The sequence below is a fragment of the Aureobasidium pullulans genome (genome assembly GCF_000721785.1).
Source record: "Aureobasidium pullulans EXF-150 unplaced genomic scaffold scaffold_7, whole genome shotgun sequence".
NCBI classification, from domain to species: Eukaryota; Fungi; Ascomycota; class Dothideomycetes; order Dothideales; family Saccotheciaceae; genus Aureobasidium; species Aureobasidium pullulans.
The window spans coordinates 440,647-457,153 of NW_021941027.1; the positions used below are offsets into that span (position 1 = coordinate 440,647).

General features: G+C 50.5%; 6 protein-coding genes across 6 annotated transcripts; 4 read left to right on the forward strand and 2 right to left on the reverse strand.

Annotated features, from left to right (window-relative positions):
• Positions 1-99: 99 nt before the first annotated feature.
• On the reverse strand, positions 100-1,892 carry M438DRAFT_271904 (malate synthase; the record flags this gene model as incomplete). Its single annotated transcript, XM_029900515.1, has 4 exons — positions 100-157; positions 218-1,002; positions 1,054-1,478; positions 1,532-1,892. 4 exons carry the CDS (start codon positions 1,890-1,892, stop codon positions 100-102), a joined length of 1,629 nt encoding a protein of 542 aa, XP_029761565.1.
• Positions 1,893-3,243: 1,351 nt separating this feature from the next.
• On the forward strand, positions 3,244-3,863 carry M438DRAFT_344714 (uncharacterized protein). Its single transcript, XM_029905286.1, has one exon. The coding sequence runs from the start codon at positions 3,315-3,317 to the stop codon at positions 3,687-3,689; it is 375 nt and encodes a 124-aa protein (XP_029761566.1). The 5' UTR covers positions 3,244-3,314; the 3' UTR covers positions 3,690-3,863.
• Positions 3,864-5,272: 1,409 nt separating this feature from the next.
• On the forward strand, positions 5,273-7,030 carry M438DRAFT_271995 (choline transport protein; the record flags this gene model as incomplete). Its single annotated transcript, XM_029900524.1, has 3 exons — positions 5,273-5,425; positions 5,475-5,616; positions 5,757-7,030. The coding sequence occupies 3 exons, from the start codon at positions 5,273-5,275 to the stop codon at positions 7,028-7,030; spliced, it is 1,569 nt and encodes a 522-aa protein (XP_029761567.1).
• Positions 7,031-8,075: 1,045 nt separating this feature from the next.
• M438DRAFT_404844 (putative sugar transporter) lies at positions 8,076-10,254 on the forward strand. Its single transcript, XM_029909746.1, has 2 exons — positions 8,076-8,740; positions 8,794-10,254. The coding sequence occupies exons 1-2, from the start codon at positions 8,202-8,204 to the stop codon at positions 10,055-10,057; spliced, it is 1,803 nt and encodes a 600-aa protein (XP_029761568.1). The 5' UTR covers positions 8,076-8,201; the 3' UTR covers positions 10,058-10,254.
• Positions 10,255-10,733: 479 nt separating this feature from the next.
• Positions 10,734-12,028, reverse strand: M438DRAFT_316903 (uncharacterized protein). Its single transcript, XM_029902722.1, has 2 exons — positions 11,522-12,028; positions 10,734-11,418 (listed from the first exon to the last, which is right to left on the reverse strand). The coding sequence occupies exons 1-2, from the start codon at positions 11,906-11,908 to the stop codon at positions 10,966-10,968; spliced, it is 840 nt and encodes a 279-aa protein (XP_029761569.1). The 5' UTR covers positions 11,909-12,028; the 3' UTR covers positions 10,734-10,965.
• A 197-nt stretch (positions 12,029-12,225) lies between these two features.
• M438DRAFT_344718 (uncharacterized protein) lies at positions 12,226-16,425 on the forward strand. Its single transcript, XM_029905287.1, has 8 exons — positions 12,226-12,843; positions 13,294-13,409; positions 13,465-13,518; positions 13,623-13,642; positions 13,698-13,768; positions 14,667-14,863; positions 15,679-15,819; positions 16,142-16,425. The coding sequence occupies exons 1-8, from the start codon at positions 12,348-12,350 to the stop codon at positions 16,283-16,285; spliced, it is 1,239 nt and encodes a 412-aa protein (XP_029761570.1). The 5' UTR covers positions 12,226-12,347; the 3' UTR covers positions 16,286-16,425.
• Positions 16,426-16,507: the final 82 nt, after the last annotated feature.

Genomic DNA, 16,507 nt, shown 5'->3' on the forward strand with positions numbered 1-16,507 from the left:
CCTGGGCCGGTCCGACCTAAGATTCCCCATTATCAGCCTTCCGTTCGGGTATCAATTTTGAGGCTGCTCAACATCGTGCTGACCATTTGGACAACTTCCTCAAAGCTTAGAGGCAGGGGCGGGGCTACCCACAGTCGTGATTTCGTCGTACAACAACCTGTGCAACCACGTTAGCAATCTTGTCCTACTGTCAATCTTGGAATCTCTTGTTACGTACGATGTCAAGAACTCGTCATACTGCTCGCCAGTCACCTGAGTGGCAAAGTACTTCTCTGCCAACTGGTACTTGTGGCCCTTTGGTGCCTTGGACCCGAGCTCCTCAGCCTGCTCGTGGAGGAGCTTAAGTGCGTACTCCTTGTTGATCGTCTGCCCTTCGGCCGTCTTGACCTGGTGCTTGCACCATTGCCAAAGTTGACTTCTGCTGACCTCGGCAGTGGCAGCGTCTTCCATCAAGAAGTTGATGGGGACACAGCCAACTCCTCTGAGCCAGCCCTCCATGTAACCGAGACCGATATTGAGGTTCTTTCTGATACCGTCCTCGGTAATCTGGCCGGGAACGTTCATGTTGAGGAGATCGTATTGCTTGATGTTAACATCCAATCTGCGTACGTGGAGCTGGTTAGGCGTGGGCATGTGCTCGTTGAAGACCTCGGCAGCAATGCTGGCAAGGGCGGGGTGAGCAACCCAGGTACCATCGTGACCAGCCTTGACTTCGCGGAGCTTGTCGGCACGAACACCAGCCATAGCCTTGTCGTTGGCCTCCTTGTCGGTCTTGATGGGAATTTGAGCAGCCATACCACCCATGGCGTGGACGCCTCTGCGGTGGCATGTCTTGATCAGAAGCTTGACGTAAGCATCCATGAAAGGGGAAGTCATGGTGACAGCAGAACGGTCAGGCAAGACAAAGTTGGGGTTCTGGCGGAAACGCTTGATGGTGCTGAAGATGTAGTCCCAACGGCCGCAGTTCAGACCTGAAGAGTGGTCACGGAGCTCGTAGATGATCTGTCCCGACATTAGCTAACTCGTCCGAAGTTTTGCAAATGCAATTCTTACCTCGTCCATCTCGAAGGCCGCCATGATGGTCTCGATCAAGACAGTACCTCTGATGGTACCACGGGGCATGCCAATGTAGTCCTGGGCAAGGTTAAAGACATCGTTCCAGAGTCTTGCCTCAAGATGGCTCTCCATCTTGGGGAGGTAGAAGTATGGGCCGGCTCCTCTCTTGACGAGCTCCTGTGCGTTGTTGAAGAAGTAGAGACCGAAATCAAACAAGGAGCCAGAGATGGGCTCGCCGTCGACGGTGAAGTGCTTCTCCTCCAAGTGCCAACCACGGGCACGAGCGATGAGTGTGGGCAACTTGCGGTCGGTACGGAGCTTGTAGTCCTTCTCACCCTGCTTGAAGTCGACCTGCTTGCGGATGGCGTCGTAAAGGTTGAGCTGACCGTTGATCATGTTGTCCCAGGTAGGTGCACTTGAGTCTGGGAAATTCTGTCAGCCGCTTGTCTTTTAGTTCCTTCCCTGGTGGGCTCACCCTCAAAGTCGGCCATGTATGTCCAGACATCCGAGTTCAGGGCATTGACAACCATCTTTCTGTCGGTAGGACCAGTGATCTCGATTCTGCGGTCGGCAAGGCCGGGTGCTGGTGGTGCACCCTTCCATGCATCGCTGTCGCGGATGTGCTTGGTCTCAGGGAGGAAGTCGGGAAGCTTGCCGGCGTCGAGCTCGGCCTGGCGGGTTTCGCGTCGTTGCAACAGTTCCTTGCGAGTCTTGTTGAATGTGCGGTGGAGAAGGGCCAGGAAGACGGTAGCCTCCTTGGAGATGACCTTGCGAGTCTGCTCATTGAGAGGTCCGAGGATGTTGACCTCACGGAGAATTTGTTCTTGGCTCGCCATTTTATCTTTTTTGGTTTGAATCTGAATGTGTTTCACGGATAGAACGAGGAAGTTCAGAGCAGGAGGGAAGACAGAAATGATGAGCAGATCTCCGACGTATATATGTATCTAGCTATCGTTATGCCGTCAGAGATACCTTACCGAGGCTAGTGATCTGAGCTCTTTTACACCTCTTCTCCGGCGAGAACGGCGGGGGAAGGGAGATGGTCGAGATCCGGGAGATGTGGGGAAGTTCTCTCCCAGTGGTTCACGTCATTCATGCTCTTCGGCAATTGCGTTCCGCCTTCCTGAATGTAGAGTCTCAAATACTCTTCAATCGCCATTTGTATAGAGAGACCTTGCTCATTCTGCGAGTTTCAGAGATCAATTCATCACCTCGGGTTGTAGACGCCGCGGTCTGGCACATCGACTTTTCTTCACATGCTGCCGGTGCCGAGGTCAGAGAAAACAGTCACAACAAAATGTTAAGCTCGTGCAAGGACCTGGAGACGCCCGTGTTTCCCCATTCGGGTGCCCGGAAGTCGCCGCGCTTGTGATAGGCCTGCAAAATGCCATCTTTACTCGATGAATACACCTGAGAGTGACTCGATGGCTACATGTAACATGGAAAGAAGGGTTCGCCCATCGCGCACTTTGGATCTTTCGGGATGCTTTCCGATCAGGGGCTGAGTATTCGTTATATGCTCCCATCGAGTAAGAGCTGGATGTTATCTTCGCCGTACGCGCTGCTCGGCTCCCTTCACCGTGTAGATTCTATCGAATCTCCTCGTGTGCTGAACTCTTGTCGCGCGTTCAGCTGTAGAAACGCGCGACTCTCGCCAAATAAGTACCGGTGGCCTTCACGATGCACGTGACTGTCAACGCTTCTCTGTGGACGACTGTCCTGCTTGAAAAACAAGATGTTGAATTTGTCACTTTCCACCGCACGAGACATCTCTCTTGTCGCTTTACGCGGTTTATCACAGATGCAAGTGGAAGCAACATGAATTTTTCTGAAGAACGGTTCCTTCCATGAACAATACGGCGCGAACCCAGCGACTCGTGGCCGGAGCGGGATAATCCATCGTTCTACTTCATGTCCTGCACGTACTGCTCTTCAATAGAGAGTCTCTTTTGCTTAGCAAAACACAGACGATACTACCTTCGAACACGAATATCACAGATTCACAGATGCGTATGCGACCACAATCGCCATAAATTTCGCTCAGGTCATGAGTTGCTCTGCTACGGTCCGAGGCTCCTACGCTCAAGTCAATCCTACAGTTGAATTTGGACCGCCGTCTTGTCTGGACTACCCTCTTTCTGATTGATTTACTGCCGAAATGCTATCTATATTCCTGTTATGGGCGGACGTGACATTGCATGTGGTCTAGCAATGTCGTGTCTTAGTCGGCGCCAGGACACTGCTGGGTGTGTAAGATCATGCGTGTTGTTCTTCTCTGGCTCAACGATTCGACATCGACATGCCTCCCCTGTGTTTGTGCACTACCATCGACAGCACTCGTACGCTTGGACCCAAAGTCCGACATAAGCCGGTATCTCCGTACTTCTCCTCGCAGGGTCCAAAAAGCGACAATCGCTCATCTCGCCGAGACTATAGTGATGGACAATCTTGGAATAGCGGTCGGCATGATTGGTCCCATGCAGCATAAATCAACATCTAATCTGGAGTTAGAATGGAGAAAGGGCGAGCTGCAAACTCCACAGCTATCAATGATAGGGCATGGTCAGGATAGACACGCTGTCCGAACGTTTTGTTGCTGCAGCTCTTATCACTTACGCCTAGGACACCCATAAGATGTGTCCCCATTTGGTATACAAATCCTTGTGCCCGAACTTCATGCGAAGAGGTCAGACGCGTAGACAAGAGCGCAATACTGTATCAATCCCAAAGCGTCTCTGTCCATGATCATCTTTGATGCAGATAGACAGGGTTCGTAATTTCGTATACGACTCAGGTACGGATGTCCACGCATGCTGAGAAATCGGTCAATCGAAACATCTTCCTCGATTGACTTGCTGTTTGTCAATTCGATCTTTGTTGCTGTGTGATACGTATGAATCATGCTCCGAGGGCAGGGTATCAACTTCGGTCGACAATGCCAACCCACTAATCCAACTGACTCTGTTGGTGTTTTTTGACCATCTTGGCAGCATGCAGACTCCTGTCGAGCTGTTTCACCCTCAACCGCTGTAGACACCAAGGCCTCAGACGTCTGACTCTCCATACTGAACCCCAAATTTCAATCCCGCTCCCGTCAGAGTATTGTTAGCCATGGCGTGTGACATGTTCAAGAACGAAGTCAAGTTCGGGGGCCTGGATTGGTGTCCGAGACGTTGGCTTCCGGCAAAACTTGGCGTGCAGTGTTTGTCACAGAAATCCACCGCGACTTCTGAAAAGTGGTCCTTTCTCGCAAATTTGAACTTGCCTGCGACGTCATTCGCAAACGGGCTGTCAAAGCGAGTTGAACGAAGAGCTGGAGATGCGAGATGCGCGACACCATCTGGACAGACGGCATGCTTGCCCGACTTGCCCTCGACCTGTAGGGTTACTGACACCTGAAACTGGTTGGCCGACGCCGCGAAGGCAAGCTTACGGATGCAAAACTTTTCCTAATAACGTAAAACTTGTACCTGCAGGATGGCACAGCTTTGAACTTCCGAGCCCTAGCTCTGGACTGTGCTCTGCACTTCCTGCCTACCGCCGCGCAACGGTCAATGCCATGCTGTTAAACCTATCCACCTACGTCGATCGGATCAGAATTCTTGTGTTTAATGCTCCACTAATGGTCAGGTACATTACCCCCCGAGACGACCACCGTATCGTCATAGTCTTTGTGCCACCCTTCATTTTCTCGAGATCGATACTCAAATACCATCCTCCTTCTTAAACACCATCCATCTCTGCCTCCTTTTGATACCCAGCTTTCAACACCGCCACCTCCTTCCTGCCCTTCCCTACTGGCATTGATCCTTGACTGGTTACAGTGTTTCACCGCCGCCTCCAATCATACACGACCCCTTTTTCACCCTGTGTCTATCGCTACATTTGACAGAGTCGAAGAAAGAAAGAAAGACTGTCTTTCCAACAACCCATACCCGATCCGAGCTGTGCTTGACAATTGGTAGCGTCGTGTGCGTGCCAGGCATCTTCAACGTCGAGTCATTCGCCCAAGCAACAAACTTCACCTAAAGCAACATCATTCGCCACGAGTTGTCTAACGATACCAAAAGCAGCATTCTTTTGATCCGTTGCGAACTGAAGACGACTACGAGAATACCAAAGCGACTTTACCCTCTGCGACGTGATATTCGACTTTACTACTTGTGCTCAGTAACAAATCAGTATGGGCAACGACAAGATCGCCAAGGGCGACACTATGTTGCGAAGTAACGGTTCATCTAGCGAGCTGTCCGGGTTCGTGGACTCTGACGGCATGCAACTTGCCTCCATGGGCTACACTCAAGATCTGAAAAGAAATTATTCAGTTTGGTCTATCCTGGGAGCAGGATTCTCACTCACCAACTCATGGGTATGCGACTAATCTAACAACATGTCTTTGTTGTGCTGACATCTTTCAGTTTGGTGTGTCCATCGCAATGGTGACTGGTATCAATTCGGGCGGCCCTGTCTTGCTTGTCTACGGTATCATTGTCGTCATGTTGGTCAGTATCTGCGTTGGTGTCAGTTTGAGTGAACTTGCCAGTGCGCTCCCAAACGCAGGTAAGTTGATATCCCTAGAACATCCTTTGACTTCCTCCTTGTCAACGCGGCTTGCTCTGAAATTGCACGATGCTTTTCGAGATCAGAGCTCTGTGCAGTGAGAGCGTCTAAAGCAGTCCTTTTCTGACACGAATCAATAGGTGGACAGTACTTTTGGACCAACGAATTGGCCTCGAGAAAATACGCCAAATTCTCAAGCTATCTTACCGGCTGGTTCTCTTGGGCTGGATCTATCTTCTCGTGCACATCAACCACTATCGGAGTAGCAAGTGGACTCGTCGGATGCTGGCAACTCGCTCATCCGGACTACGTCGTCAAGGACTACCATGTTTTCGCAACTTACCTTATACTTACATGGTTCTGCTTCTTGTTCAACTGCTACGGCAAGATTTTGCCCTCAATTGCTACGGTTGGACTTTACTGCTCTCTAATCTCATTCGTCGTAATTTTGGCCACCGTACCGGCCACAGCACCAAGTCACCAAACCCCTAAGTTCGTCTTCGCAACCTTTATCAACAACACTGGCTGGACCAACTCCGGTATTGCCTTCATCACTGGACTAATCAACGCCAACTGGGCCTTCGCATGTCTTGATTGCGCCACGCATTTGGCTGAAGAAGTACCTCGTCCCGAAAAGATGATACCCATTGCTATCATGGGTACGGTCGCTATCGGATTCGTCACTAGCTGGTGCTTTGTCGTTTCCATGCTGTTCAGCATCGTTGGAGATTTCCAGGATGTCGCCAATAGCTTGACTGGAGTGCCGATTCTCCAGCTCTTCTACAATGCTCTTAACAACACCGCTGGGGCTATAGCCTTAGAAGCCCTCATCATCTGTACCGGTTTGGGCTGTGTCATTGCAGGGCACACTTGGCAGAGCCGCCTGTGTTTCTCTTTCGCTAGAGACCGTGGCGTGCCAGCCCACAAGTGGCTTAGCAAGGTCGACCCTAAGCTGGATGTCCCTTTGAACGCTCACTTCACTAGCTGTGTCATCGTCACCATTGTCGGTTGCATGTATCTGGCTTCTACCGCAGCATTCAACGCCATGTCTAGTGCTTGCATCGTCCTGCTCTACATCTCTTACGCCATTCCAGTCGTCTGTCTTTTGTGCAGAGGAAGACAGCAATCTCTCACTGGTCCCTTCAACCTCGGCGTATTTGGACTCATCTCCAACTACGTCCTACTTGCATGGACAGTCTTCACGCTCGTTCTATACTCATTCCCGTCTTACATGCCCGCAACTGCCGGAAACATGAACTACGTTTGTGTCGTTTACGCAGTCGTCTGTTTTATCATCGCAGTCGATTGGTTCTCAAGGGGCAGAAAGTCCTACAGAGGACAGGAGGATAGACATGTTGATGTCGGCGACAACGACATCTTCGTCAAACCGATTGCGAGCGCGACGGAAGCATAGAAATGATGCATCGGCCTTCTTTCCACTTTCTCACGAATCATGTATATACTTTCAATTGAACCATTATGTCAGAACAAGGTTTTTCCGGGAATGTTCTGCCACCATTCCCGAAGTTTCAGAGGATCGGAGCGGCAGATGATGATATCGAGCGCCAGAAGAATTTCATGCGACACTAGCCGAGCACCAGCATTGTATTGTGAGGGGCATCAACGGGTCGACCAGGAAGAGAGGCAGGATCCCCTTTTTGCATCTCGAGAGTGTACAATGTGACAACTCGATAACTAAGTCTTCGTTGGAAATTCTCTCAGTTCCCCAATTGTTGTGCCTTGCTATGGCTGGTCATACTGTGGCATGCGCTGGATAAGAATGCCGGTTCTGCTCTGTATGAGTTCAGGACAAGCATTTCCCCACCGGCTCGGCTGCATATTTTTGGCTGTGCCGTTGAAGTCTTGTGCGCGCTTGTCGAAACCTTCAAGTCTCGAAAGCCTTTTTCCAGCCTCTTCCGCCTGTCTGCAGGAACGTCAAAGTACCCTTCCGGAAGACTTCTCTGCTTCTGAATTGTATCGCAAGATCATGAAAATGAGAGATCATATTCGCAAGCTTGTTTGCTGTCAACATCGTTTCCAGGAATCGTACAGGGCGGGTTAAACCGGTCTTGCGACACGAAAGACGTTACTTTGACAAACTTGCGTGGTGCACGGCTTGAAGTGGTATCAGACACGATCCGAGTTCCGGTTAAAACTCGTCCTCGACCACTCAGGCGGCAGTAGATAATGAGTTGCCTCGTCATATCATCAGTCGGACCGAAAACACACCCTCATCGGTGGACACACCATTCCTGAAAGGACCTTGAAGCGGATCTTCAATTCGGACCTTCTCAACAACCCTACAGGCATCCTGCATGTTTTGGAGTGATTCTGGGGGCAAGTTCTCCATGGAGATGAGAAATGGAGAGACCGCGTGCCTCCACCTTCGCGATGGTCTGCCCACGGAGAGTGATCGGCTCTGATGCACGAGCATCCCCATGGATGTTCTCCACTTTCATGGAGCATACAAAAAGGTGGAGGGTCACCCAGTTGAGTGAAAGTTTCCTTTCTTGAAGCATTCTTTTGCAACCGTCCACTCCTCTTTCAACCCAAGCCGAGCGTAATCGTTCGCTTTCTACATCAACATGGGTAAAGGTGTCAAGGGTGCTGCCTCTGGAGAGCAGCATGAGAACATTGAGATGTTCGACCCCGCTCAGCAGGGAAGCTACATGGATCGTCGCGAGATGACAAAGGACCAAATGGAAGACGCAGTTCGTGCTGGCAGTGTTCCTCACGTCAACACCAGCGAGGCTGTCGATATTGCAAAGAACGGCGGCTGGGAAGTCGATGCTCTGATGACCGAAATGCAGAAGGAGATCGACGCTCAAGGTGGTGACAACAATGGCCACTTCGACCTCGAGTTCGCCAACCCCAAGTACTTCACATACCTCATTGTTGCCTTTGCCTCGATGGGTGGTATGCTTTCTGGTCTCGATCAATCGCTTATCTCTGGTGCCAACCTCTTCCTTCCTGGAGATCTTGGACTCAACGACCGTCAGAACAGTTTGGTCAACTCTGGTATGTCTCTTGGTGCCGTCGGTGGTGCCATCATCTTGTCTCCTGCCAACGAGTACCTCGGACGTCGCTGGGCTATTATCCTCTCTTGTATTCTCTACACCATTGGGTATGTCAAAAAATCACTATGAAACCAGTCACGAGTTCTAACCAGAATGACAGTGGTGCTCTCGAAGCTGCTGCCATGAACTACGGCATGATCATCGCTGCTCGCGTTATTCTCGGATTCGGTGTCGGTCTCGAGGGTGGTACTGTGCCAGTCTACGTCGCCGAAACTGTAGAGAGAAGATACCGTGGTAACATGGTCTCCCTCTACCAGTTCAACATCGCTCTGGGTGAAGTCCTTGGTTACGCCGTTGCCGCCATGTTCGTAACTGTTCCTGGAAACTGGCGCTACATTCTCGGTTCCTCGCTACTCTTCTCTACCATCATGGGTATTGGTATGCTTTATATGCCAGAGTCTCCTAGATTCCTCATGCATAAGGGCAAGCCTGTGGAAGCCTTCAAAGTCTGGAAGCGCATTCGTGGCATTGAACAGCTGGATTCTCGTGAGGAGTTCTACGTCATGAAGATGTCTCAGGAGCAGGAAGATCAGGAGGTCGCTGCCGGTCGTGGCAACGCAAAGTACCCCTGGATGGACCTGTTCACCGAGCCTCGTGCACGTCGCGCCTTCGTTTACGCCAACGTCATGATCTTCTTGGGTCAGTTCACCGGTATCAACGCCATCACCTACTTCATGAGTACTCTGATGCAGAACCTCGGTTTCGACAAGTACCAGTCCAACTACATGTCGTTAGTTGGTGGTGGCTCGCTTCTCATCGGTACCATCCCTGCTGTCCTCTACATGGAGAGATGTGGTCGTCGCTTCTGGGCTTGTGCTACTCTCCCCGTCTTCTTCGTTGGTTTGATCATCGCAGGTGCTTCCCAGTACGCTGGTGGCCAGAACGCACAGATGGGTGTCTACCTTACTGGTCTCGTCATCTACGAAATTTTCTTCGGAACCTACGCCTGTTTGACTTGGGTCATTCCCGCTGAGTCTTACCCCACCTATCTACGCTCCTATGGAATGACCACCAGTGACGGCTGGCTGTTTTTGTCGTCCTTCATCGTCACCTACAACTTCACTGGCATGTCGAAGGCCTTCACCAACATTGGTCTCACCGCAGGCTTTTACGGCGGTATTGCCTTCGTCGGCTGGTTCTACCAACTGTTCTTCATGCCCGAGACCAAGGACAAGACCCTCGAGGAGATCGACCTCATCTTCTCTCAGCCCACCAGCAAGCTCGTCGCTCAGAACTGGAAGAACGTCAAGGAGACCACCAACGATCTCCTCCGTTTCAGATTTAAGAAGGTCTTCATCGATGCACACAACGCCCCTGCTGTCGACTTCTCGCAAGGAAAGCACGAGGTCGGTCACCAGGCATGAGCTGTCCACGATCACATGGATCAGGGCTGGATTACCTGAGCCGTGGACCTTCATGATATGCCTGAAATTATCAGGAAGATGGTTACTGGCATCTGTGTGTTGCCAAAAGTGAGATTGGTTCTTCTTGTAGATACATGACCATATAACATGAGCTTACGATTTCAAATCACTTCTTGTCGACTCGTATGTTTTCGGCCTAGTTAATGTGACTTACTGTTGTTACTTGTTCTAGCCATTATTCTGTTCTCGTGCCTGTGTAGTCCTAAGATCATCTGGAAGATCACGTTGTCTTTAGAAACTTGTATCGCTACCAAGAAGCGTGCCAAGCATCGACTTTCCGGGCAGGGTCGTATCTTCAACCATACCTGCAGAGGTCGACAACGATATTGCGAGTGTACTACATGTGTTGATGGTGTAATAATATCACAGGTATACTTTTTGCAACTATCTTCAAACGGTTACAAGTATTCTGGACGGTCTGCACCTCTCTGTGATGAGAAATCTGGGAATTCAACTAAATTTCACAGTCACTTCGGGAAGAGCACTACTTTTGTAGCGAGCACGACTGCGTTGCTGGATGTGATTCGTAATTTGTAAAACCGAGGGGTATCATGAACTTTCGACATGACATATGGATAATGTTAAAGCCATACAGCATCACACGGAAGGAGCGTGTAAGCCACACGGTATTATGTACAGATTGAGTGTGCTTAGTAGGCCGAAGTCATGACAAGGTGACCCTTTGACTGTGGCTATTCCACCCGCTTCAATGCAGTATAAAAAATGTGTTGTGTAAGACACGTCTTGTCTGATGATGCCCAATAGTAAGAAAACCAGCTCTTCACATATCTCCTTTGGAAGCTAAACAACAGCGATCTGAGCCCTTGCCCCATAACTACACTCCATCATTATTGCGAGCTGCGAGCAGAGTCTTCTGTAGTCCTCTGCGCATCTGCTTTGCGGCGAATATCGTCCTCTCTCATCCTCACCCTACGCTGCTCAATGGGCTCCCACGCACATGGGCCAGAATATTGCGCCTGTGGTGGTCCGAAACTCGTGAGCAAGGCATTCTGAAATTGTTGTGTCCTCGCCTTGTTGGCCTGGAATTTTTGATTGCCGAGCTCGATAAGGATGCGCATATATGCTTCCGTGACCATCGGAATCAGTCTACCGTCAGGTCCCTCATAGCCAATTATGTTGTCGAAGACTAGGTCGTTGGTGCGTATTGCTACCATAGCGGTTGATGTTCGAAGATTGTCAGTCGAGATACTCGAAATACCACTTTCTCTAAACCCAGACTGAAGTGCTGCTGTGTGTATCTTTTGTGCGCTTTCGAGCGAAGAGCTCAGCACATGTAAGAACTGATTCAACAGTCAACACGGGGCCAATGTCATCGTTTCCGACGCAAGAGACGATGGCTTGAGAGCGGACCGATGGAGAACGAGATATTCAGGTTTCACCTACCATGGGTTCGAATTTGCACCTTACCCACCTCACGCCCTTGGCAGATGAAGGGACGCTCAACTCGGTATGATCGGACAGTCCCAGCATTGGAGCTACAGATCCATTTCCAGATAACGGCAGAGGATCGTGCGAGATAAACAACCACTGACCGTCACCTTCATCCAAGGATGATTGCGATAAGTTTGGGTCTTTGCCTTCCAGATACACAGCGAAGCGCCCGGCGCAGCTGCTTGTCGTTGCAAGTGTGTCTAGTTTATTGATTTCATCTACCAACTCGCGAATGCCCACGTCTACGCAATCTCTAGGCTGGATATCCGTGGATGAGGCATCAGGCACTGCGAGTTGTTGCAGAATTTTCGCCTTTTTGGCCGCGAATGTCGTCGACATGGTGGTGGTGTATCTCAGGCAGCGCGTCAAATTTGAGAGGGAGTCCCGATCCAGCGGTAATCAAGCGCCTCGTGGATAAATCCGATTGGAGTCGTGTGAATATTCTTTTTTTCCTTCCTGGGTACAAAAAACACACGCGATGCAAGAGAGTCGTGCGATGTTTGGAGGGGCTTCATGATGTCATTCTTGGAATGCGATTCTCACGTTCCGGTCGCGTGGAAACGACTCGCGAATTGAGTTGGGACACGGACAAAGTGCTGGCCTCCATCGCACTTTCTGAAATTGATCAAAGTCTGGTTCGCTCTCCACCAGGGATTGTCTAGTTACAGGACTGGTGTCTCAACAGCCAGCAGAGAAATAAACCATTTGATAACTGTGGAATTGGACCCTCCCCACTTGGATAACACTTTCCTCGAAGATCAAACAAACGACGCGCAATATGGCTCGGAAATCCGCCAACACCATTGAGAGCGATGAAGCGAAAGACCCAAGCATTGGGGACCGTAAACGAAAGCAGCCATCTACTAGGGCATCTCAAAGAGCTGCAACCAAAAGCCGATACTTTGAACACAACACAGATGAATCTGGAGAAGAAGCTCCAGAAGACAGTTCATCCAGTGTCGATGTGGAATCTGAAGACGACTCTGATGATGAACCTGAAGAGCACTCATCCGAGGAAGAACAGCGTCCCCGAAAGCGCAGAACCCCTGCATCAACAAAGACGTCCCAGACTGCCCCAGCCGCAGGCACCAAAGGCAAGGAACTTTGGCGTCAAGGTGTTAGTACTGGACTCGCCCCAGGAACTCAGGTCATCATCAAGAAGCCGAAGCCTAGAGCTGCGGGAAGCACTCCATACTCCGATGACACGATCCATCCAAACACCATGCTATTTCTCAAGGATCTCAAGGCGAACAATGACCGAGAATGGCTCAAGAGTAAGTAGATACCGTCTTTCTTCCATTAATGCGTATATCTCGCCCCGTGTCAGAATCAAAGATCTCGACAGGGGCCGAATTCCGCTATTTCTCCACATCACCGCCTTGATCTGAATGACCATCAGATTGTTGCGTGTGCACTATCCCATCACGGCTGCGCCGCTCAATATAGCATCATGCAACAAAACACGAGACAGAATTCTCTCGGCCGAAAGGTCCTTTCTTGGCTGACTGCAAGGAACGCTGGTTCGCTTTGCAGCTCGAGCATTTGTGCAGTAGCTTGCAGCCAGATCAACGAAAGGACGTTGATTTTTATCTGTTCTCCACAAGTCCTCCACCCGCTCGAGCGCCTATTTACACCGCTAGATCTCACACACCATTCTCCAAAGATGGCTTCGCCTAAATTCTTTTTGCATTCATGCAGTGGCTGACTCGTTACCATTACCACAGTGTACGATGCCGACTATCGTTCTAGTTTGAAAGACTGGAACTCTTTTGTGGAGGCCTTGACCGAAAAGCTCACCGAAATTGACGACACCATTCCAGAACTGCCACTCAAGGATGTGGTCAGTGGAGTCTAGAATGTGATATATACATCACATGGGACTGACATCTCAACAGGTATTTCGCATTTACAGAGATATCCGGTTCAGCAAGGATCCTACGCCTTACAAGGTATGTACTTGAATGCTCTCGGCCGCAACAAAGATGCAGGCAGTATCGAAGTGGCCCCATCTCTCTTGCGCGCTAATACAATAATAACGCTTTGACCTCTATAGCCATATTTTTCCGCAGCTTGGTCAGTCACACGTGAGCACAAGGAACGAGGATACGACGCTGACCAACATATTTAGGTCTAGGACCGGACGTAAAGGCCCGTACGCCGCCTACTATGTTCAAATTAGCCCGAACGACAGTTTTGTTGGTGAGTGACACGATATGTTTTCTTTGATTCTTGATTTATATGGCGCTTGTTGGTCTGCACGGTTGTGGCTTGCTCAATCTACTTGGTGGTCATTTGCCTTCCCGGAGCGACATCATCTTGAATCGCTACCCGCTCCCGGCACGATTGACAGTGGGGTTGACGAACACGGCGGCAATCGATCAGGGTCGAGCCGTGTGTGATTAGATAACGGCTCGATCAACCGATCAGACTGTTGTTGGAAATGCCCTGGAGGACAGTCGTCTTGCTACATCACACACGCTTGCACTTCTGTTCCATTGTCGGACGTTGAAAGAGACCCATTCCGACTTCCAACGCGGAATGCCGTAGTCTAGACGATGTCCCAGCCGACATTGTTCCCTCGCTCTTACAGTGTGTCTCGATATGAAAAGAGCGGGCTACACAGCAAGGGTCGTATGGCTCGTCTTTTCGTGCTAGAGACTCACATACCCGAGTCGTGGGAATGCACGATGTCTTCCCTACGGGTACGGTCGTCCGAGTAGAAGGGCCGCTTGGCACACTCCCGTAGGCCATGAGTCCAATCTGGAAGCAACTGTGTGTCTCCACAGATCGGTTTGTCAGGGTCGTGGATGTTGTGTTGAGAGTCGTCTCTTCTTTCTCACAGTATATGCGGGCTCGAGGTGTTCGGCTACGCTGCGCTCTTGAGTACGATTCGTTTGGACGTCGTCTACGCTCAGGTCGACTGCGACTGCGACTGCGACTGCGACTGCTTCATTGGTTAGCGTTGTTGTCACAGTCTTGCTTGTTTCGGACACAGAAGCAGACCGAAGTCTTGAGCATGGATTGAGCTTCCTCATGCGGGCGCAAGCTAAGCCTGCCTGGCGAACCTGTGAATTGAAGCTGACCCTTCATGATGTAGGTGGAGGCTACTGGTCTCCGGACGCAAGAGCTCTGGCAGCTTTGCGCAACACAATCGACAAGAATCCGCAGCGTCTCAAGGACGTGCTGATGAACGATCAGATGCGAGCTGAATTTCTCTCTGGCAGCTCGGCCAAGGGAGCTGTGAAAGCTTTCATAAAGACAAACGCGGAGACCGCATTGAAGACCAAGCCAAAGGTAAGCAGCCAACCTCTCTTTCTCCGTTGTAGGTAGATCGTGTATGCCTTCAACCACTGGTTGTGGTGAAGCTTATTGAGACGGACATGCTCGATGCTAGCCTTCAGTCTTGCTTGTGTCAGCGAGGAAGTGTTTGGCGAAGAATGTCACCATCCAGCCTTTTCCGGTGCTTCGTGGCTGGCTACCTTCTTAGCAAGCCGCTTGAGCACGCTCGGAAGAGTGCGGACTTCGATGTGACGTCCACAGCCCATCCCTAAACGGCAGGGAGTAGCAAAACCTCGACTGCCGGATGTTTTGAGGAAAGAGAAAAACGAAGCAAAGTCGATCACACTCACGAAGGATTGCAAATGCAAGTCGTCACAGGTGATAGCAAGGGAACCTTCGGTCCATGCTTCATCCCGGGCGGGTAGGGGTTCCTCGCTACTACCTTACTCCCGCTCGGGCTGGAGCGTCCCGCGTTGCCTCTTTTCATCGCAACACCGAGATCAACAAAGGAGATGACAGCTCATTTCCCTTGAGACTGTACGGAAGGTTCGTTTTTCGATACCTCGTCTGTCCGGCACGGCCAACTTTCATTCACTTACCCTTCATCTCCTAGAGTCTACAGATACCCGACGACACGTATGCCGAGATGACGAGCGAGATTCGTGAAGTGGTTATTGTTTGGTAGACTAGTCGGTTGAACCCCGCTAGCCAAACCTACCTGACATCCATACATGTGTCTCATGGCATGAGCGCCAAAATTAACAGGATGATTGATGGTCATACAGTGGCATACGAAATGGAAATTAGAACTGACCCTGTTCATTTTGTAGGGATACGATGCTGGTCATCCGGACATCGACCTTCTCCGCCTCAGACGCTTTACAGTCGGCACCAAGTTGACTGATGCTGAAGTCCTCGACGCGCAAGTTCTGCGCCGAATTGCGGATCTGTTCTCGGCGCTGCACCCGTTTGTGAGTTTCCTTCCCTCTACCCTTGCGGGCCTGCCCTTCCTTGACTTTTCGAATCGTCCGCGCATACAGAAAAGGGCGCGTACTCAACCATGGTACTCGTGTTGCACCGTCTCTCGACTATGCGGCGACGGGGGGTGGCGGACCTTTTAAGGTCGCGAGTCATTATCCACAAAATGACAACCGTCCGGCCCGCGGTACGGTGCGCGGTCTGTTTCGGGCTTTGTCCTTCTCTGAAGCAAGCCTTGAAACCTTCTTGCCAGCCAATATCCCTACTAGCCAACCACAATTGAAAGAATGCTGGCTGATGTTTATTGAATTCCAGATCGCTTGCTTGAATCGAATTTCCCTTCCAGACCCTGGCGAAGAAGAAACAGATGCTGATGACGATGATGAGGATGGAGATGAGGAACAAGAAGCCGAGGACGAACAGAATGAAGAATCCGAGACAGAAGCCTCTGATGCCTAGCTAGCAGAATGCAACACAGAATCCAGAGGTGTGCCGTTGAATTACGGGTAAAAGGTTCCAACAGACATGTTGGTCCTCTAGTTAGCAAAGTTGATCAACAAATCCTCGACTGCCACGAATGTATCGTTTTCTCATGCCCTGCGCCATATTCTTCATTCGACCACACGCAGTATGCAGCACTTGTCGTCTGTGACAGGTCGACGTTTGAACTTCAAGAAGAGT

Excerpts from the sequence above, each read along its gene's own strand:
- M438DRAFT_404844 (XM_029909746.1), top strand. The coding sequence starts at position 8,202 with ATGGGTAAAGGTGTCAAGGGTGCTGCCTCTGGAGAGCAGCATGAGAAC. Across the intron at positions 8,741-8,793 it reads TGTATTCTCTACACCATTGG|TGGTGCTCTCGAAGCTGCTG; the intron begins GTATGTCAAAAA and ends CCAGAATGACAG.
- M438DRAFT_316903 (XM_029902722.1), bottom strand. The coding sequence starts at position 11,908 with ATGTCGACGACATTCGCGGCCAAAAAGGCGAAAATTCTGCAACAACTC. Across the intron at positions 11,419-11,521 it reads GGTGCAAATTCGAACCCATG|TTCTTACATGTGCTGAGCTC; the intron begins GTAGGTGAAACC and ends CTGTTGAATCAG.
- M438DRAFT_344714 (XM_029905286.1), top strand. The coding sequence starts at position 3,315 with ATGCGTGTTGTTCTTCTCTGGCTCAACGATTCGACATCGACATGCCTC.
- M438DRAFT_344718 (XM_029905287.1), top strand. The coding sequence starts at position 12,348 with ATGGCTCGGAAATCCGCCAACACCATTGAGAGCGATGAAGCGAAAGAC. Across the intron at positions 13,519-13,622 it reads AGGATCCTACGCCTTACAAG|CCATATTTTTCCGCAGCTTG; the intron begins GTATGTACTTGA and ends TGACCTCTATAG. Across the intron at positions 13,769-14,666 it reads CCCGAACGACAGTTTTGTTG|GTGGAGGCTACTGGTCTCCG; the intron begins GTGAGTGACACG and ends TTCATGATGTAG.